This window comes from Giraffa tippelskirchi, chromosome 12 (assembly GCF_054371585.1).
Source record: "Giraffa tippelskirchi isolate mGirTip1 chromosome 12, T2T-mGirTip1v1.2.pri, whole genome shotgun sequence".
Taxonomy (NCBI): domain Eukaryota; kingdom Metazoa; phylum Chordata; class Mammalia; order Artiodactyla; family Giraffidae; genus Giraffa; species Giraffa tippelskirchi.
In genome coordinates, this window is record NC_137286.1 from 40,225,592 (window position 1) to 40,246,178 (window position 20,587).

The 20,587-nt window shown below is 46.6% G+C and overlaps 1 protein-coding gene and 1 long non-coding RNA gene across 2 annotated transcripts; one reads left to right on the forward strand and one right to left on the reverse strand.

Moving 5' to 3' along the window:
- Positions 1-863: 863 nt before the first annotated feature.
- TLNRD1 (talin rod domain containing 1) lies at positions 864-9,196 on the reverse strand. Its single transcript, XM_081546722.1, has one exon. The coding sequence runs from the start codon at positions 7,818-7,820 to the stop codon at positions 6,732-6,734; it is 1,089 nt and encodes a 362-aa protein (XP_081402848.1). The 5' UTR covers positions 7,821-9,196; the 3' UTR covers positions 864-6,731.
- Positions 9,197-9,242: 46 nt separating this feature from the next.
- LOC145528416 (uncharacterized) lies at positions 9,243-12,972 on the forward strand. Its single transcript, XR_014070392.1, has 2 exons — positions 9,243-9,646; positions 12,508-12,972. It is a non-coding gene; the product is annotated as an uncharacterized LOC145528416 (long non-coding RNA).
- Positions 12,973-20,587: the final 7,615 nt, after the last annotated feature.

A 20,587-nucleotide genomic window follows, 5' to 3' on the forward strand; every position in this document is an offset into this window, starting at 1 on the left:
ATGACTTACCCATTCATTTTAGAACAGGAAGCAGATGGCCAAAGTTGAAATGGAAAGGGCCTCAGTAAGCACTAAACTGACCTACGTTTCCTATATCTAACTTCTAGGGGTCTGACATGAAGGCAGGTCTCCTATACCTAAGGCAACCAATGTGTGATTTTCCACTGGATGAGTATCTTTGCCGTCTAAAACAGGCAAATTTGGAATTCCCTGGCAGACCAGTGCTTGCGGCTCCACGCTTGAACTGCAGGGGGCACAGGTGGTAAAATAAAAAAAATAAAATAAAACTTGGGCAAATTAGAAGGAAGTCAGAAACCACATTAGGTGATATACTGCAATTTTGGCAGAAAAATTTTCAGGGCAATATGCTCATTAGCCTTGAATGCATAGCCGCTTCCCTGGTGGCTCAGTGGTAAAGAATCCACCTGCAGTGCAGGAGACCCAGGTTCCATCCCTGGGTTGGGAAGATCCCCTAGAGAAGGGAATGGCTACCCACTCCAATTTTTTGCCTGGAAAGTTCTATGGACAGAGGAGCCTGGTGGGCTACAGTCCATGGGGTTGCAAAGAGTCTGATACAACTGAGCGACTAACATTTTTTCTTTTCCCAAAACAGAGGTTTTTTTTTTTTTTTAAGTTCTCTATGTCCTACTTCAGCAAAAAAAAAAAAAAAGTAAGTTATTAGTGAATAGTTAGAATAAAGCTTGAAATCAGTAAATAGATTTGCTATTAATGAAACTGTACTAACAAACCTAAATGAGCATTTAAACACTTCCTGGAAGTTTGACATTTTGAAGAACTTTAGACATCCAACATTTCCAAGAATCTGGATAGGTTTGCCCCAGAGAAGAACAAAAGACTTAGAAGACAGGGCTATGCTCTTTATTTGCACCCTCCTCAAGGACATCACAATGTATTTGCTGTGTCATGTTACTGGAAGGGTAAAAAAGAAGATCCTTAGGAGAAACCAACTTTAACATAAAGTATTTCAGATAATATTTTCGATCATCTTGTAAGTGGATAGGACTACTCTGGAGGTCTTGCATTTCATGGGAATTCATCATAAATATTTTTCACAACGGGAAAACAGAAGTACAAATGTTTAGATGACACGCACAGTGAGTAATACCTGCCTACTTCACAAGACTGCTGGAAGGAGCCAGTTACATCACATACATGAACACACATGATAAACAGAAAAGATGGAAATAAACATAGTAAATGCCTAGGTTCCCAAAGTCAAGACTGGAGCAAGGATTTGGCCATGGAGGCTACATATTATCTCCTCAAGCAGTGCTTCTCAAAATGAGTGTGCCCAGAAATCCATGGAGATCTTGACAAAGCAGATACTACTGGGTAGGTCAAGGGTGGGGCCAAGATTCTGCTATCTGTTGGTGCTGAAGCCAGCTCCCGGGACCACCCTTGTGAATATGAAGGATCTAAAAGATCTTCCTAATTCCTGGTGCATGACTGGCCTTCAAGAACACATTTCCTGAGTATATGCAAACTTTGGCTTTTCCCTAAAATGAGCTTTGGAATAAGTCTGTATGCTTCATTTGGTTCTGAATAAAGTACTTTACAAACTCAAGAGCAAAGTGTTCTTTCTTGGGCAGCCAAAGAGCTGAAGGGTTGATTTTTAATTAGGTTGTCTGCTAGTTCCAGTTTTCTAGGAGAAGAGTCAACAGCATGCAAAAACATAGAAAGCCAAATTGCCAGTTTACTATTATACGATTTCAGTTCATCTCCAAAGAGAGTTAAGAGAACAAAGCCTCTGTACTTATACACACATACACACACACAAACCCCCAAAAGAAAAACCTGTCAATTCCAAATTGGCAGGAGAGCCTAAATTATCCTAAGTGAAGAAAAGGGCTCAAAATATCCAGGAGAAAAAACAAAAAAACAAAAAAACACCTGAGCAAACAAGAAACTTGTAGAAATGCTGCTACCTCTTGATACAGAAGCACTGAGATCTTACAGGGTCCACAGGGAATAAAAAGGAACCAGCAGGCCTTGCAGACTGGCCCTGGGTCACAACCACCTGGGAGGGCTGGAGGAGACTCAGATTGCTCCACACCCCGTGTTGCTGACAGAAATAGGCCAGAGGTAGGGCCCAGGATTACGATGGGGATGTTACTGCCAGTCCACTGACCAAGTCTGGAGCAGCACCCGACTTTCTACAAAAGGAAGAACCAAGATCCCCTCAGAGCTGGACCCTATGGCCTCTGACAGTGGCTGGCACACACTGCTGGTTCCCTGCTCTACAGTCACTAACAAAGGCCCATTGTAACTTTCATTTCATGAAAAAAAAGTGGGCTTCCCTGGTGGCCTGAAGGCAGTCTGCCTGCAATGCAGGTAGACCCAAGTATGGAGTACGATCGCTGGGTCAGGAAGATCCACTGGAGGAGGAAATGGCAACCTATTCCAGTATTCTTGCCTGGGAAATCCCATGGAGAGAGGAGCCTGGCGGGCCCCAGTCCACAGGGGTTGCAAAGAGTCAGACACAACTGAGTGACTAACACTTTCACACTTGGATATATTTGAGGCAGGTATCTTGACACACATTCACTTAAAAAAAAACAACTGCACATGTGCCAAAACAACTGCACATGTGCCAAGTACGACAATCCCTGACCTGAAGGGGCTTTACAGTTCAATTAAATCAACCTTAATCATAGATACAAGTAACACTTTTCCCCCTGCAGCATCAGATCAATCCAATCTCTGAACCCCTGCCACTGAGTGGAACCAGACAACTCACCTACCCAAATGATCCCAAATAAAAACCCTGCTTTCAATAAAAGAAGCCAATTCATTTTACACATACTCATGCAAAGAAAGAAAAAAAAAATTTTTTTCAATCGAGACAAGAATTTGCCTGTAGGGAACACAGGTACCTGTTTCCACCCTGGAACCCGAGGTGGGTTCCTTCATGGCTCTTCCAGGAGTTGGAATTCTAAGCACCCACAGGCCAGGGGATGGCCTGATGGTGAAAGTAGCACCAGGGCTTCACAGATTTCTTCTCTAACTCCTCTCTGTTTACTGAGCAAAGCTCAGAAGAGGCTTTGGCAGGCATTTTTCAAATCCTTTGCCTGATCTGCATGTTACCATAGTCACATTCATTCTGGGGGAAAAAAAAAACAAACAGGTGTTTCTGTTAAAATTAGCTGCTTCAAACTGTCAAATATTTTAGATCCCTATGCCAGCTTTAAAAAAAAAAAGTATCCGCAAAATAACCAATCAGGTTTAAATGATGCTTCCAGAATTATGAACGAGATATTTTTTCAGAAACATGACTAAAAAAAAAAAAAAACGGGTGGATATGAGGTTGGAGTTCGAAACACAGAAACACGTAATTTTTGCATTTCCCAACATCAACCCAGAAAGAGTGACAGAAAAAGGCCAAGCTTAAACAACCACGGAAAGACAGAGCTATGCTTTTTTTCTAGCGAAGTCTTGTGTTTGAAAGCCTTTTGTCCCATTTACTTCAGTTGACTGTCATAAATAATGGCTTCTGTTCCGAGAACAGTGCCATAATCATTTCCTTCTCTCAGGACCATTCGAAGGAAGGTTTCCAACATTCTCAGTCAGGATGGTGCCCATTAAGCCCGTGTTTAAGAAAACTTACCCTCGGAAGTCAGAAAAGCCCAAGGATAGCTGTCTAAATTAACTCTAGGGTGGTTTAATCTGGAAAAAAAAAAAAATCAGGCCACTGTGATTTTATTCCTGGAACCAGTATCTCTGCTGCCCTTATTAAATAAACCCAATGAAATAGGTCTGAGATGCTTTCACAAAATCAGGGCTATTTAAAATACAAGTTTAGCTGCTTGGTACACTGGGAGAAGTGGGCTTCCCAGGTGGCTCAGTGGTAAAGAATCTGCTTGCCAAGCGGGAGACACAGGTTTGATCCTTGGGTCGGGACGATCTCCTAGAGAAGGAAATGGCAACCCACTCCAGTATTCTTGCCTGAGAAATTCCACAGGCAGAGGAGCCCAGCAGGCTTACAGTCCATGGGGTTGTAAGAGAGTCCGACACAACTTAACAACTAAAGAACAACAACAATGTATCGGGAGAAAGTTAAAATATCAAAGACTTGTGCCCAGCTAAGCAAGTGATACAGACACACAGAAATACTGTGCATTCCTCACTCTACTTTCCTGAAGTTGAAAAAATACAAGCGGAATTCACTTCAAGCCACCTGCTGGATGAAAAATCCTGAACTTTATCTTAGAGATAGAGGGAGAAAAAAAGAGGTCAACACACAACGGAATCTTTGATCAATTTCAGAGGACAGAGATTTCAACTACAAGTCCAAAAATCTTTAATACATAGAAATGTTAAAAGCAATGGTCACTTGGCTAAGAGGAAAAGAAGTTTCAAAGTTAATTTGGTGACTAGCTAGTTAACTGCATCCAAGTAGATAGGGAAAGTGGGTTGTTTTTTTTTTTGGCTTGCACTGTCCTGAAAATTGCTTCTGCAAGGAATGAGTCCAAGGAACAATTGGCAATTCTTTTTTTCCTAATCAGATACCAAATTTGCAGATTTCTGGCTCTGGTTTTATTTTACTATGTTCCATTCAGTTGACTCTTTGTGATCTGCACAGGCTAAAGGAAACATGCAATTATAAATGTCAGCATTACTTATGGAAATTCAATGAATAAAAGTAAGTAAAAATTCCTATATGCAAGCAGGACTGTCACTGGCACATAGGTTTGGTAGGTTTTCTCCACTTAAATGTTTCCTGAACCTGACCAATCCAGACTTAAAGAAGGGTAGGGGGAGAGGAATAAACGTTAAAGGTCATTTACATCTTTTATAGACTTCTGTCTACCAGGATCTAAGAGAGAAAAAGAACAATTCCCCTGACCATTTTTAAAAATGTATACACTCGACCACTTTAAGACTTTTTCAAACTTCAGAGAAGCTCAAGGAGTGAAGTAACCCAACATAGATTTAAAGAGGTTCTACATGCTGAATACAATGTTCTTGTAATAAATACAGTCATTCAAGTAAAAACAATCACTACAACTTTCCTCTCTCTAACATATCACAGTGGAAAAATCTTTTCTTTTCAGCTCTGTGGCAACTGCAAAGGTTTAGGCACAACAAATTCCAAGAAAAAATAAATAAATAAACTGAGCAAATTTAAAGCATGTACGAGTTTTATCCACGTAGCTCTCTGAGGATAGGCACGGCAAATACATTTGTTGTTTTTTCAGTGGGAAAATGTTCAGAACTTAGCTAGGTTCAGCAAAACCATACACCTTTTCCCCAATATTTTTTTTCTTAAAACTGTCTGCAGAAAGGACCAGCTACCTCAAAGTAATTCCAGATTTCACTGAACAAAGCATCCAACATACAAGGAACCGGGGCATATCTTAGACCAAGGTCACAAAGATAAGCCCTTTGCCTGCCATCATGCCCTGGGTCTAGAAAGTTATTATCACACTTTTCAGAATACTTCCCCCTACACTGAACAGTCTAGAACAGTCTACATTTGTTTGGTTTTCTAAAATCAAGAGCAGTTGGTTCTTGTCTGAACAGACCTGCCTACATATTCTCATTTGATATACAGTACTTTTGCAGGTCCATACACAGATTCCCTACATGCATTCCACATAGGACTAGCAAGAGCCTTAATCTGAAAAAGACAGGTGGAATACAGATCAGACTGCAGTTAGCCTGAACCCTGTTCATTAGGACAGGAAGATGAGAAGAGGACAATGGAGGCAAAATTACTTTCCAGGAGAAACTAGAAGCAAGACAGACAAAAAACAAAGAAAACCCAAACAGCCACTCTAGCACTATAGGTAATCTAACCACTGTAAGTGTCCCCTGCCTTTACAAGGGGACAGTTTTCTTTTTACAAACAGTTCTCTCTTCTTGAATTCTAGGCTGTTCAAATAAGTTAACTCTTCATAAAGGGGACCCACCTCACCACTACCGAAGCGAAACCTTTCTAGGGTGCCTTTCCAGGAATGACAGGCAGCCTGCAACATTACAATTATTGAAAAATCAACAATCATTGCAGAAAGTCATCTGAGAAACATAACATTTTAATAGATGAAATAAATACTCCAGTACATGCAAGGTAAAAACTTGACATGGGGGGGGGAATCACTCTATAGTGTAAATTAAAAAATAAAACACACACTCACAGTAGCTTTCTCCCCCCATTTGCAAATCACATGGCAAAGTCATACTCTTTCCACACCAAGTATACGCCTAATCCATCACGACTGCTTAAAAAAATAACAACATACAAACAAAAGGTAGCTACATCCATGTCTAAGGAGTGAAAACTGAGGTAACCTTTCTTTTAATTAGGGAAGAAAATAAAAGACCAAAAAAGAAATGAACCCATGACCTCCTTCCTGCCCAATTAATAAAATTTAGTTGAGGAGTCCCAGAAGGGCAGCCGGGGTAGGGGGCGGGGGTTAACACCGCAACCAGCAGATGGCACATCTTCCACCTGCTGGTCTCTACTGTGCTTGGGCTGGTGGGGCACGGGGGCCCTCAGAGTGCGTGCATAAATGGCATGTATGCATGGCCCTGCCTTCTGGAAGATTCCTCATGAACATTTAACGGGGAGGGGGGTAGGGGGTAAGCTTCACCGTTGATTTCTTTGGTATAAATGGAAAAGGGCAGAGAATATGTTATCTTCCTTTAGCCTGGGAGGGGGTAGGGGGATGGAAGAGGGGATGAGGATGAGGGTGAGGGTGGGAGTGGGGGTGCTAATTCACAGAATTGGAATTCACTGGCGGTAAAGTCCTGGGCGAAGACCTCTCCCTTAAAGCCTGAGATAGCAGGGTGCAGCCTTCAGACACGGCGCAGGCCGAGTTCCTCAGCCTCTCCCTGTGGTCCGACATCTTGGCGCCCCCGTCGGGGTGCTGCGCCAGATCCCTGAGGCACTGGGTCAGGAGCACGCAGGCCGACACCACGCTCATGGCGCCTCCCAGGATGGCGGTCTGCACCGCCTTTCCCTCGGCGCTCACGGCCGCCGCGCGACCCAGGAACTGCGGCTCGGTGGCGAAGCCCACCAGGGCGCCGACCGCCTGCACCAGCGGCCCGCTGAAAAGCGCGCAGCGGCTCCGCGCCAGCTCGCTGGGCGCCGCCTTCACCTCGCGCACGCAAGCCAGCAGCGCCGACGCGCTGGTGCTCATGCACTTGACGCCCAGCTTGAACTGCTCACGCGAGAAGCGGTCCCGGGACTTGTCGCTAGCCAGGGCGCACGCGTCCGTCAGGAACTTGAGGTTGCGCGACAGGCCCTGCGACACCTCGAGCAGCAGCTGCGGGGTCATGTCGGCCAGCGGGGTGGCGCGCAGCACGGCGCAGCCCTGCTCCACCTCGTGGCGGCAGCGCGTCACGCGGTAGCGGTCCACCAGGCCCGGCTGCGCCGGCTGCGCGCCCGGCGTGGCCACGGCCGCCAGATAGGCCGCGTGAGCGGAGCACTCGGTTAGGGAAACCACCAGGTCTCCCAGCTCCACCAGGCTGTCCCCTGCCTCCCCGAAGCGGCCCATGTTGAGCTGGCTCTGCACGTCGTGGGTGAGGATGGAGAGCCCCTTGGTGCGCGCGATGATGGTGTCCCGGCACTGCTCGAAGGACTCGGCGCCGGCGCAGGAGGCGGCGGGGCCCTCGAAGAGCACGGGCCGCGCCTCACTCGACAGCAGCAGCAGGTCGGCCACCAGCTGCATCTTGCCTTTGCAGTGGTCACAGACGGACACCAGCCTCTTCCGCGGCTGCGACGAGGCCCCGCCGACGGCGCTCGCTGGAGCCGGAGAAGCCGCCTCGACACTGGGCTTCCCAGCGCTGCCGCTAGCCATCGCGCCCGGGGGGCACTGGCATGCCGCTGGGGAGCCCGCTACCACCGCCGCTGCCGATGCCGCCGCCCCCGCGGCCGTCGCGACTCAGCTGGCCAAGGCCGCGGTGCCTTCCCCGAACCATCATGCCATCCACCGCCGCGGGCAGAGGGCACTGGGCTGCGGCGGCCGGAGCCCCGGCGGCGCGGAGCGGGCCCGGGGGCCACAGAACGCAGGAGGCTCTTCGGGGCGCGGCGAGGGGCTGCAGCTTTCGGCCTCTTGGAGGGCTTGCAGGAACCATGAACCGGGGCAGAGCAAACTCACAGACTGCGCTCCTCGTCGCCGGAGTGCCAGGAAAGTCCCTTCTGCTGGGCTGCCGCCGCCGCCGCCTTCCTGGGCATGGCCCGGTCCGACTGCCGGGGCAAGGGGGGCGGGAGAGGGAAGCTGGGAGTTGTCCTTCCTTCCTTTCTTTGAAATCAAAATCCTTTCCTCGGGGAGGAGCGCGGGCGGCTGCTCCGGCAGGCTCTGCTGTCAGCCACCTCGGGCTCCGCGGCGCACGTGGGCTTCAGGCGTCCAGACCCCGCCGGGCGGCACTTCCCCGCGACGGCGGCCGGGGCTGGCCCTCGAGGACGTACGGCCGCCCCGTGGGCATCTCCTGCCTCCCGCTCTCGGGAAGCGGCGGCTGCAGGGCCGAGGGTGTGGCCGGTGCTGGCGCGGCCGAGTCAGAGTCGGGCGGGAGCCTGCACTGATTGCGCACAGCGGCCGCCCCGCTCGCGCTCTCGCCCGCCCGCCACGCCCGGGCGTGCCGGGCGCCGCGGCGGCCCCTTCCCGCCTCGCCGGTTCACAGAGCGCGGCCCGGAGCCGAGGCGACACGCCCTCCCGGACCGCGCGCCCCACGGCCCGCCGCCGGCTGTCGGCGCGAGTCCATCCCCGTCGCCTCCTCCTCGCCTCGGGCCCGCAGCGGCTGAGCTCTCCCGGGACCGCGGGCCCTGAGCATCGGACGCCGCCGCGCGCGTCTTCCCGGCGGCCCGGTCAACTCAGAAGGTCCCCGCGGCGCTGCAGAGACCCGCCCGGGCCCCGGCTCCTGCCATTTTTGTCAACCTCCAACTTCCGAGCGAGCCGGGAGAAACTGAAAGGAAGGGCGGGGACCGAAAGGCAGAGGGGAAAACACCCGCTTCCTCTCCCCGCGCGGCTTCACCTCGGAGCGCGGCCGTGGGTGCGCCGCCGCCCGCTCGCCCGCCGGGGCCGCTGGAGGCTTCGCCTCTTCCCGTCCGCGCCTCGCCCCCGGGCTCGCCGCCGCCGCCTCGGCCGTAACCTCCCTGGAGCCTATAGAAATCTTTTGTGTGGCGTCACCGCCTTTCGTTTAAATCCCGCTTCCTCCTCTCGCCCTTCCTCCCGCCCCCTCCGCCGCTCCCGGATGCTTGCGCGATGCGCTGCTCCTCCCCCGGGAAGCTGGGTGGCTGCGGGAGGACGCCCCCGCCCAGCGCGGACACCGCGGGCGCCCGGCCGGTGGTCCCCGGCTGAGACGCGGGGGAGCGGACCGGAGGGAGGCCCGTCCAGGCCGGGGGCTCAGCGCCTACCCTTGGGAGACCCGGGCGCAGCCGCCGGTTGGCCTTACGTAAGCTCTCAGCCCGACCCGGGGGCTCCGCGCTTCCTCCCCGCCCAGGGAGCAAGTCTCAAAGGTGGCCTGTTTTCTGGACCGAAGGGAGGACGCTTGGCACCATCCCCGAGTGGTGTGCTGGGGTCCAGTCATCGCGTTTTGTGGGATGTCGACCGGTCGGCCAGGCTCTACTCCGCCCTTTGTTGTGTTTGCTCCTCTTCCAGGGTGCGATCCTGGAGGGACTGTGCGGGTGAGCAAAGAGCCTTGGAGATGGGAGTCTGAGAAGAGCAGAGCTGGACGCTGGCGGCTTCCTCCCTTCAGCTCAATAGCCCTTATATAGTTAGAGCGTGAGCTTTGAACTAGCTTTTTTTTTTTCCTGGGGTCAGTCTTCCCCAGCCATGTATGAGTTGTGTGACCTTATGCAAGTTCTCTCTCCAAGTCTCCGTTTTCTCCTTTGGAAATCAGATACTGTGCACCGACTGCCTGAGTACTTGGCTCATAAATGTAGCTCTGAGAATTATGAGCCTGTACTGGCACAGTCTGCCCTCCCATAACTTATGTGTCGTCAGCTGCATAATGGAAGAATAGTGGCCAACAGTTAAATAAGAGAAGCAGCTTTCGGAGGTAAACACCCCCATTTTACAGATTAGGAAAGTGATGGTCAGGTGCCTTATGTGCCTTCCCAAGGTCAAGAAGATAGCAAATGCATGGGCAAGGAGCCAACCGCCAACATCGTTCTCATTTGACCTAGCCCTTGCTCTTCAGGAAGTGCTAGAAGCATCCAGGCTTCCCTCATCCCCTAACCCCTCCAGGGTCCCAGGGGTTCCCCCTACTTCTTAGCCCTGAAACAGGCCGTCTAGGTGCCCAGCCCAGCACAAGCTGGGTGTTTTCAGCCAATGGAAATGTTTGTTCTTCTGCCCCTTTCTAGGACCTAGTGTCTGTTACCTTTTTCCAGCCAGTTATCACTTGTAACTGGGATGGATGACCTTGCAATTTATTGTCTAAACAGAAACAGTTTTGAGAGTAACTGTGAGATGTGTTACTAATAAATTAACCAGTAACAACAGAGACAAACTTGAATGGTCACCCTGCTTATAACTTAAAGGGTCCTTGTATATCTTCCACATTCTATATGAACCTACTTATTTTACAAACTGAGGCCTATAAAACTGCTCATTTTCTAAACTAGCAGTGATTCTGTAGGGTTGATCCTTTTTATTTCTCTACCAGAGAAAAACAGTTGGATAAGTCAAGGTCTTTCCAGGTAACCTATGAATAGCACCCTGGTTTTAGTTAGCTCTGAAAACTTCTGAGAAAGTCAGACCCTTCCCTTCACATCCAGTTTTTTTATTCATAAAACTGCTCTGGGATCAGAGGATTTTTTCCCAAAGCCACTTGGTGCTGCCTGGGTCCTACTTTGCTTCTACATGTGCACTCTCTTTGGTTGCTGTTGGAATTTCTGAACCCCAACAATGAGCTGTGTGACACATAAAACGTCCCACTATATTCAGTGACATTTGGTTTAGCTCTTAAAATTGGATGGAATTGGTTTCTTGGCCCTCCTGGCTTCATTTATCAGATATGGCACCTCTTCCTAAACAAATCCTTCCCGGTACTGACTCTACTTTCCTCTGGGTCCCCTTTACTTTCTGCCATCTTTTATCCATTCTACAAACAAAGGGCACCTACCACACGCCAGGCCCTGTGGTAGGCACAGTTACAAAATAATGTGAGGGCTTGACCTCTTCTGAAGAGTCCAGAAAGGGCAACAAGGAAAACAGGTCACCATGACTACACTATTCGTATAGTGAAAGCAGAGTCAAGAAACTAGAGGGACTTCCCTGGTGGTCCAGGGGTTAAGACGCCCCACTGCCAATGCAGGGAGCATCCCTGGTTGGGGAACTAAGATCCCGCATGCCACATGGTGTGGTCAAAATAAACAAATAGGGAGATTTAGAAAGAAACTAGAATGTTGTTCACCAAACAGTCCAGTTGCATTCGACGGGACCATGTGATCAGTCCTGAGCCTTGAGATGTCAATGGTAGGGATGTGGGTTGTCTCAGATGGAGGCTGGGGAAAGCCAATCTAATTCTCCACTCTTCCCCTGCTGTCACTGCTCAGGAAACTGTGTCCTAGGTGGTGCAACTACCATAAGCCTCGGTGACTGTGGAGCAGACCCCCTCTACTAACTGTGTGGAACAGGTCACATGAGCAAAAAGTAAACTCAGTGTGGAGCCACTGAGATCCAAGGGTTGCTTGTTGCTGTAGCATATTTTCATCTAACTTGATTAACAGAGGAAGGCTGTGACTGCCCCTGGATTCTCTGCAGTAAGGTCTTTTTCTTTAGAAAACTCCACCCATTACTTCTAATCCTCATTTAAAATTTTTATTGTTGTTTAGTGCTAAGTCCTGTCACACTCTTTGTGACCCCATGGACTATAGCCTGCCAGGTTCCTCTGTCCATGGGATTTCCCAGGCAAGAATACTGGAGCAAGTTGCCATTTCATTCTCCAGCTGATCTTCCCGACCCAGGGATCGAACCCACGTCTCCTGCGTTGGCAGGTGGATGGATTCCTTACCACTACATCACCAGGGAAGGCCTTTTAAAATTAAAATATGCCAAAACAATTATGAAATTTTTTTAACAAAGGACTTCCCTGGTGGTCCAGTGGTTAAGACTCTGTGCTTCCAATGTAGGGGGTGCGGGTTCAATCCCTGGCTGGAGAACTAAGATTTCACATACTGCATGGTGTAGCCAAAAATTAAAAAAAAAAAAAAATTAATTAAAATATGATGTGAACCCAAGTATTTTTCATTAAAATGAAAACTGAGAGAAGAAAGCTGAAAAGATTTGGGCTGAAGGACTGGCTAGGGGAAAGCAACTGGAATAGGCAAGAGGAAGCTGGAGGTGTGCAGAAAATGGCTTGGCCCCTGCAGAATGTCTTCTCAGTTGCCTGGCTCAAGGCCAACACTTAGTAGGCATTTAATAAACAAGTGAGTGAACAAGATGCAAATAGAAAGCTGACTCAGGATTTGGGGAGCCAGCCAAGGTCAGCAGGGGCAAGATTGTTGGAAACATGCTTTTCTTCCTTCTTCACCTTTTCTGGTAGGTACATCCTCCTCCTGGAGTTTCAGCAGGTATAAGACAACTGAAGAAGGAAAGAGCAACCCCACTCCAGTATTCTTGCCTGGAAAATTCTACAGACAGAGGAGAGAGGAGCCTAGCAGGCTACAGTCCGTGAGGTCACAAAGAGTCAGACACAACTGAGCGACTGAGCACACAAAGACAACAGTGTGAGCCTCTGATTTTTTTTCAATTGTGTAAGATATTTAAAACATAAAATTTACCATCTTGGTCATTTTTGTGAACCTAGCCACAGTTCCGCGGTGTTAAGTACATTCACTTTGCTGTGTAACCATCACCACCATCTGTCTTCAGAAAAACCTGACATCTCCTCAAACTGAATTCTGTACCATTCCACAATAACTTCTCATTCCCCTGGAAGTTGCTATTCTACTTTCTATCTCTATAAATGTGACTATTCTAAGTACTTTATTTAAGTGGAATCCTGTAATATTTGTCCTTATCTGTCTGGCTTATTTCACTTAGAATAATGTCTTCATGGTTCACTGATACTGTCACATGTGTCAGAATTTTCTCTCCTTTTTTATTATTATTTTAAAAGATATGTATTTGTTTGCATCAGGTCTTAGTTGCAGGATGAGGGATCTACTTCCCTGACCAGGGATCAAACCTGGGCCCCCTGCATTGGGAGCTTGGAGTCTTAGTCACTGGACCACCAGGGAAGTCCCTTTTCTTCCCTTATAAGACTGAATAATTTTCCATTGTATGTATCTAGCCCTAGCAGGTTTGATATCGAACATTCACACTGCAGATTTTATAGACTAACAACCAAGCTGTGTTTGGTCTATGGTGCCACCTGGTGGACAGTAAGGGGCATTCCCTGCCCTAATGTAGCAACCTTTGAAGCAGTGTTTCTGTTTTGTTTTTATGGTCGTAATAGTCCTTGTGTGTGCATGCATGCTCAGTTGTGTCAGACTCTTTGCGAGTCCATGGACTGTAGCCCACCAGGCTCCTCTGTCCATGAGATTTCCCAGGCAAGAATACAGGAGTGGGTTGCTATTTCCTTCTCCAGGGGATCTTCCCGACCCAGGGATTGAACCCATGTCTCTTGTGTCTCCTACACTGGCAAGCGGATTCTTTACCGCTAAGCCACCAGGGAAGGCCCCTGTGGGGGTCTGTAGTCATAGGTGGGCCAATTCATTCTCAGGCATTCTTTCTAACACATAGCTAAACATCTTCCTTAATATCTTCATTTCAATGTCTCTTCTAAAGGAGAGAAATTTGTATATGGAAAATTCACCCCTACCCTCCTTTCCCCAGATTTATTCATTCTCCACAGGTGATGCATGAGATGACATCTATTGGCCCATGGTTCATTATGGAGCAGGGTCACGGGGTGACAGATCACTCTCCTTACCCACCACGTCCTCTTTCTCTCTGGTATACTTTGTGCTCATACAATAAAACCACCTGGGCAGAATCTCACCTATCCACTCTCATATCCACCCCCCATTCCTACCTGCCCTCCCTCCCTCTGCACTGTCTCTGTTCACCTGAAGCTAGTGTGTTTTGAGGGAGGCCTGTGTGCAGGGCCTGTCATAGCATGACAGTTATACCTGTGTCTTCAGTTTCCAAGATCTGGGAGATCTGGAATTTTCTGTAGTCTGATTTACCAGGAAGCCCTACATGGAGGTGAAGGTTGCTTTCACAGATAAATTCTCTACCCCATTTCCCTGCTGGTTAATGACCTTTGGATGTATTTTCCATTTTCCAGAATTCTGTAGGGGAGGAAAAATAAGTACTGAGATCTAGGCTCCCCAGACACCTAACACCAATCACGCCTACCTATTTTCTGATTTATGTTTTATTATTATTTTTTATTTTATTTTATTTTCAATCTTCTTGTTATATAATTTTAATTTTATTACTTTTTATTTTATTATATATAATTTTATTTTTATTCTTTTATTTATTTATATTGACTAATTTATGTGCCTAGCACATAAATCAGTCAATAGCTACAGATATTAGAGAATTAGGATTCTTATAATATTAATACTTGGCTATAGGGCTTCCCTGGTGGTTCAGCAGTAAAAGAATCTGCCTGCTAGTGCAGGAGACCCTGGGGACTCGGCTTCAATCCGTGGGTGGGTAAGATCCCCTGGAGGAGGGCATGGCAACCACTCCAGTAGTCTTGCCTGGAGAATTCCATGGAGCCTGGCAGGGTACAGTCCATGGGGTTGCAGAGTCGGACAGACTGAGCATGCATGCACAGAATGACTAGCTTTACTGCTCCTTTACATGGAGCCTCCATGACCCCTAGACAGACTTAAGCATTTCTGCCCCCTTGTAACTACTGTGCTCTGTGCCTGGCCGTTAGTATAGTGTATTTGTAACTGTCGGCTTAACTCTCCCTAACACCTTGTCATCCCTTTAAAGACAGGACTTGATCTGTGCATCTCTGTGACACTAGACTGCCAGGGAAGTCCTATCATCAATTGCATTTTAAAAGTGGTAGGGGATTCACGGAAATGCACTGATGCTTCCAAAATACTGATGATACTGTTCTCGCCAGCCACTAGTGCGTTGCGTAGTCATCAATAAATAATTTAATGAATTCATTTGCAGTTCCCTGCAAGAAGGTCCTCCTTTCCATGAAGCAACATCCTGTTGCCCACACCTCTTACTGAGTAATGGACAGAAAGTCATGGACCTTCAGGAACCCACAGAGGGGCTCGGCCTGTGTGTGATCATGATCTATAGCTCACAGCTCTTGGATTGAATGTTAGGCCTTTGCTTAGCAGGTGTGTTCAGCCCACTTCCCTTACAGCTTGTCTTGGAGAGTCCAGGAAGCGAATTCTTCGGAAAGAGATTATAAGTTCTCTAAATATAATTGCCTCTATCTGTGCTGCAAAGTATAGGAGATGTTTCAGATAACACAGATAAAATTCATACCTTTTCCTCTTAGGAGATGAATTCAAATCACTTCCCTAAATTTTCAAGGCAATTGCAGTATTATAGATAATTTTAATTAAGTGTATTATTCTGAGGATTTTTGTTTAAATTATAGACTTTTCAGTATTTGGGAAGCATCAGTGCATTTATGTGCCTCCCCTACCCCTTTTGAGCTTCCCTAGTGGCTCAGCTGGTCGAGTCTACCTGCAATGTGGCAGACCTGGGTTCAATTGCTGGGTCAGGAAGATCCCCGGGAGAAGGGAATGGCAACCCACTCCAGTATTCTTGTCTGGAGAATCTCACAGACAAAGGAGCCTGGCGGACTACAGTCCTTAGGGTCACAAAGAGTCAGACATGACTGAGCAACTAACTCTTTCACTTTCCCACCCCTTTTAAAATACAACTAATTACAGAACTTCCCTGGTGGTCCAGTAGCTAAGAGTCCAAGCTCCCGCTGCCGAGGGCCCAAGTTCGATCCCTAGTCAGGGAACAAGATTCCATACACCACAACTATAAATATACCACATGCTACAACTAAAGATCCTGCATGCCAAAAATACAAGATTCTGCATGCCCCAACTAAGACCTGGTGCAGCCAAATAAATAAATGAATAAATATCTAATAAAAAATACAACTGACTTAAAATCCCATGCTTAGATGTAGCCACGATATACATATTTGCAGCTATTTCCCCATACGTACATATACATATTATTTTAATACCATATTATAACATTTTGTCTTTTAATATAAACATCTTTAATATCAACAAATATATATCTATGACATCATATTTAATTACTGCATTGTTTTGCACTGTAAATGTGAATTTTTCAGCGTACTGTGGTTGAACATTTAGGGTGGCTCCTGTTTTCTCATCTTACAGAGAGTGTTACGTAGGATTGATAACAGTGGATAAGTGAAGAAATACATGTACAGCATTCAGAAGAGTGCCTGCCATATAGTAAATGCTGTGGATTATGACCATTTCTATTATTTTTATTGTCTATTTCCTCAGAGTCATTCTTGGAAGTGGAATTAGGCACTTAGAGTTTTGATACATTTCACCAAATTTTCATCAGAAAGTCTCCATCCCCTTGAGAGAATGAGAATGCTTTTTTCCTGAGCCTTGCCAACAATGTACACTATCCTAATTTTTATTCTGGCCCCACCAATAGGCAAAAAAATTGCATCTTATTTGAATTTGCATTTCTTTGAAATCTACTGAGATAATCACTGCTGTATTTTTTCATATACAAATAGGTTTATTTATTTTGGAGAAATAAAAATATGATTCCTCTCTCCATGTTTCAATCAGAAAGTTTGTCTTTTTCTTACTGATCTGTAAGATATTTTTCTCTCTGCCATGTTGGAGTTCTCCTCCCAGTTTACTGTCTGCCTTTTAGCTTTTTTTCATGATGCTTGGCAAAACGCAAGTTTTAAGTGTTTGATTTAATTATATGAGTCCTGCTCTCCTTTTCACAAGAAATGATGGTGACCAGGAACAGACACCCACCTCAGCCTGGGCCAATAACATTCTCTCCTGGAAATCTGGAATTGTTGTCAAAAGATAATCAGTTCATTGCTACATGTGAATAAATATAAAGCTCAGGAGATGTGGTGATTCTTCTTGCATTAGGTTAAAAAGTACAAAAGTAAAGGACTTGCTGGATGGTCTAGTGGCTAAGACTCCACGCTCCCAATGCAAGTGGCCTGAATGCATTCCTGGTCAGGGAACTCAATCCCACACGCCACAACTAATAGTTTGTATGCCGCAACTAAAGATCCCACATGCTGCAAGGAAGATGGAAGATCTTGAGTGCTACAACTAAGACCCAGCACAACCAAATAAATTAATTAATTAAATTTTTTAAAAAAGAACAGTCATGGTCTCCCGTGTCTCCACCTCAGACCCAATCTCAGGACCCTCTTCCCATGATTCCCCATGATTCATCTTTACAGGGTTAATGTTTGGCACCACAGAGCCTCTTGAACCGAGCTGTACCCTTCAGGTCACGGGAGTGAGTTCTGATGAGCTGGTAACCGTGCCACTCCAGTTTTTCAGTATTTTGAATATCACCCCTGCTTGATTACAGATATCGCTAGAGGGCTTGCCTGGTGGGCCAGTGGTTAAGAATCTGCCTGCCAATGCAGGGGACATGGGTTACAACCCTGGTCTGGGAAGATCCCACATGCCGCAGAACAACAAAGCTCGTGCTCTGTGACTGCTAAGTCTGTATGCCTGGAGTCCATTTTCTGCCACAAGAGAAGCCACCTCAGTGAGAAACCTGCCCACCACAATGAAGAGCAGCGCCCACACACTGCAACTAGAGAAAGCCTGCACACAGCAATGAAGACCCCGCGCAGCTGAAAGAAAAATATATATATATAAATATATATTGCTAGAAACTCTTGCTGCACCCTCCAGTTGAGGCATCCCTCGTATGTTGTGGTGTGACACTAGCCAGAAGGAGCCCAGCTGAGGGCCACCTTAAGATGGGAAAGTTGGTAGGAGATTTGATTTTACCATTTTCAGCCACCGAACCTCTTAGAGGCACGGTTAGTATTAAACCTCAGGGCAATGGTGGCCTCATTTAAGCCATGACCACGGAGTCTCTTTCACTTCTGTCCCCTCCTCTCCTGCCTTAACTACATGCCCTCAGACCAGGTTCACATCTTTTTTTCTTTATAGAATATGTTACAATGTTTCTTCTGTGTTAGGTTTTGGGTGTGTAGGATCTTAGTTCCCTGAACCCGCATCCCCTGCATTGAAGGTGAAGTCTCAACCACTGGACTGCCAGGGGTGTCTTATCCCATCTGGGCATTCCTGCCTCCAGACTCCTGTTCGATGGGTCTTTCATCTGGCCTCCAGTTTAACTATCCTGAGTGCTTCAGTGATGAACCCAAATGGTACTATGCTGGGAGAAAGATATACCTCTTCATCCACAGACCAGGGTTCAGATTCTTCCCTACCACTTCACTAGCTATGGGACCTCAGACAAATGATGCAATTCCAAAATCAGGGTTTCCCCCTATTATTATCATCATATAATAGCAAGGACCGCCTGAAATCTACATTATATTTACTGTGGATTGTTCATCTCCTCTGCTAGTTTGCAGGCTCTTTAGTGCAGGAACCTTGTCATATTCATCTTTTCATCAGTGCCCATCTGGCTCTTGATTGACAGTAGACCCTGGTGTTCCCTGCTGGCCCAGTGGTTAAAACTCTGCACTTCCACTGCAGAGGATGCTGGTTCAATCCCTGGTCCTGGAAGTTCCACATACCCTGTGGTGGGGCCAAAAAAAAAAAAAAGACAGTAGACCCTTAGTTCTGGAGAAAGGAATGGCTACCCACTCCAGTATTCTTGCCTGGAAAATTCCATGGATAGAGGAGCCCGGTGGGCTGCAGTCCGTGGGGTGGCAAAGAGTTGGACACAGTTGAGTGACACACACACACACACACACACACACACACACACACACACACACACACACACACACCCTTAGTTAAAATACATTCTCACAGGGTTGAACTGAATCAAGTTCCTAACATCAGATGGGTGAAAATGCAATCAATCCAGATGTTTTCATACCTCTGGATAATAAACTGAATTCATTTCCTCCTTAGATGAAACTAGTCCTGGGATTTTTAATTTTTTCACACAATCCCAACAACTTCTATAAAACATTCCTTTTTTTTTTTTTTCTGTATCATTAGATACAATGGACTAAGAATCCCAGCACTTTTACACCTTAACTTAGCAGCTGGCAAAATGAATGACCAGGGTGACCCCTCCCAGAAGAGCACATGACCGACCACAGCTGTGCATGTTTTTTAGCATGACTGCACCAGGACAGGCGCTGAGCCACTGGGTGGAGCAGTGCACTCTGGGGAGAAAGCTTATGACATTTCCCCTATGATTTCAGAAAAGAAAAAACTCTTTTTTCTTATGAGTTGTTTCTGCTCAATGACAATAGGAAACGGCATAGCATGTACATAGGAGAAGGGGGTGACAGAGGATGAGATGGCTGGATGGCATCACTGATTTAACAGACATGGGTTTGGGAAACTCCGGAAGATGGTGAAGGATAGGGAAGCCTGGCGTGCTGCAGCCCATGAGGTCCCAAAGAGTCCAACACAACTGAGCAACTAAACAACAAATAAAGATACAGGGTATCAGACATCCCACAGTGCAAGAGCTTTAAATATCAATAGTTCTAAGTGTGAAGGTGAGGCAGACATTGTTAACTAGTTACCCGCTTAACTTTCACTTCCTCGTTTCCCTTAATGACAGAATCCCAGTTTTATTTGGGATGACAATGTAGATAGCCTCCTTTAGAAGGCTAGGTTCCAGCCCATGTGATGTAAATAGAAGTGCTCTGTGGAACATCCAAATAGGCTGCTTAAAGGAAGACACACTCCGTTAAAAAGTGTGCTCCTTTTGGCCTTTTTTCCTCCCTCCTTCCTCGGGATGAAAGTCATCTTGATCTTGAACTTGTGACCTTGAAGATGGAAGCCACAGACCAATATGAGGGAGCAGGATGAGAAAAGAGACAGGGTGGCAGATGATCAAGGAGCAAAAATACAAGCCCTAGATGCTCAGTTTCCAGCTGCTTCTGTGAGAGAGAAATCAAACAATAACCACAAAGGCCTCTGTCTTATTTAAACCACTTGTTTTGTTTTTTTTTTTTACAAATTCAGTTTTGTTTTATATGTGGCCTATAATCTATCCAAGCAAGATATGTTAGTTTGCTAGGGCATAAGACTTTTGAGAGTCCCTTGGACAGCAAGGAGATCAAACCAGCCAATCCTAAAGGAAATCATTGTCTGGTATCTTTAGAGCCTTACTCTGTTGAAGTGATTCTCAGCTAAACATTATGTCTGTTGTAACTTTGATAAGTATTTCCACTTTTGTTATTTATTAGTGGTATCTTTTTTTGAAATGTCAGATGTGACTATTTAAAATAAAATATCATTTTAATTTAAAAAAATCCTAAAGGAAATCAACCCTGAGTATTCATTGGAAGGACTGATGCTGAAGCTGAAGCTGAAGCTCCAATACTTTGGTCACCTGATACCAAGAGCTGACTCACTGGAAAATCCCTGATGCTGAGAAAGATTGAGAGCAAGAGGAGAAGGGGGCGACAG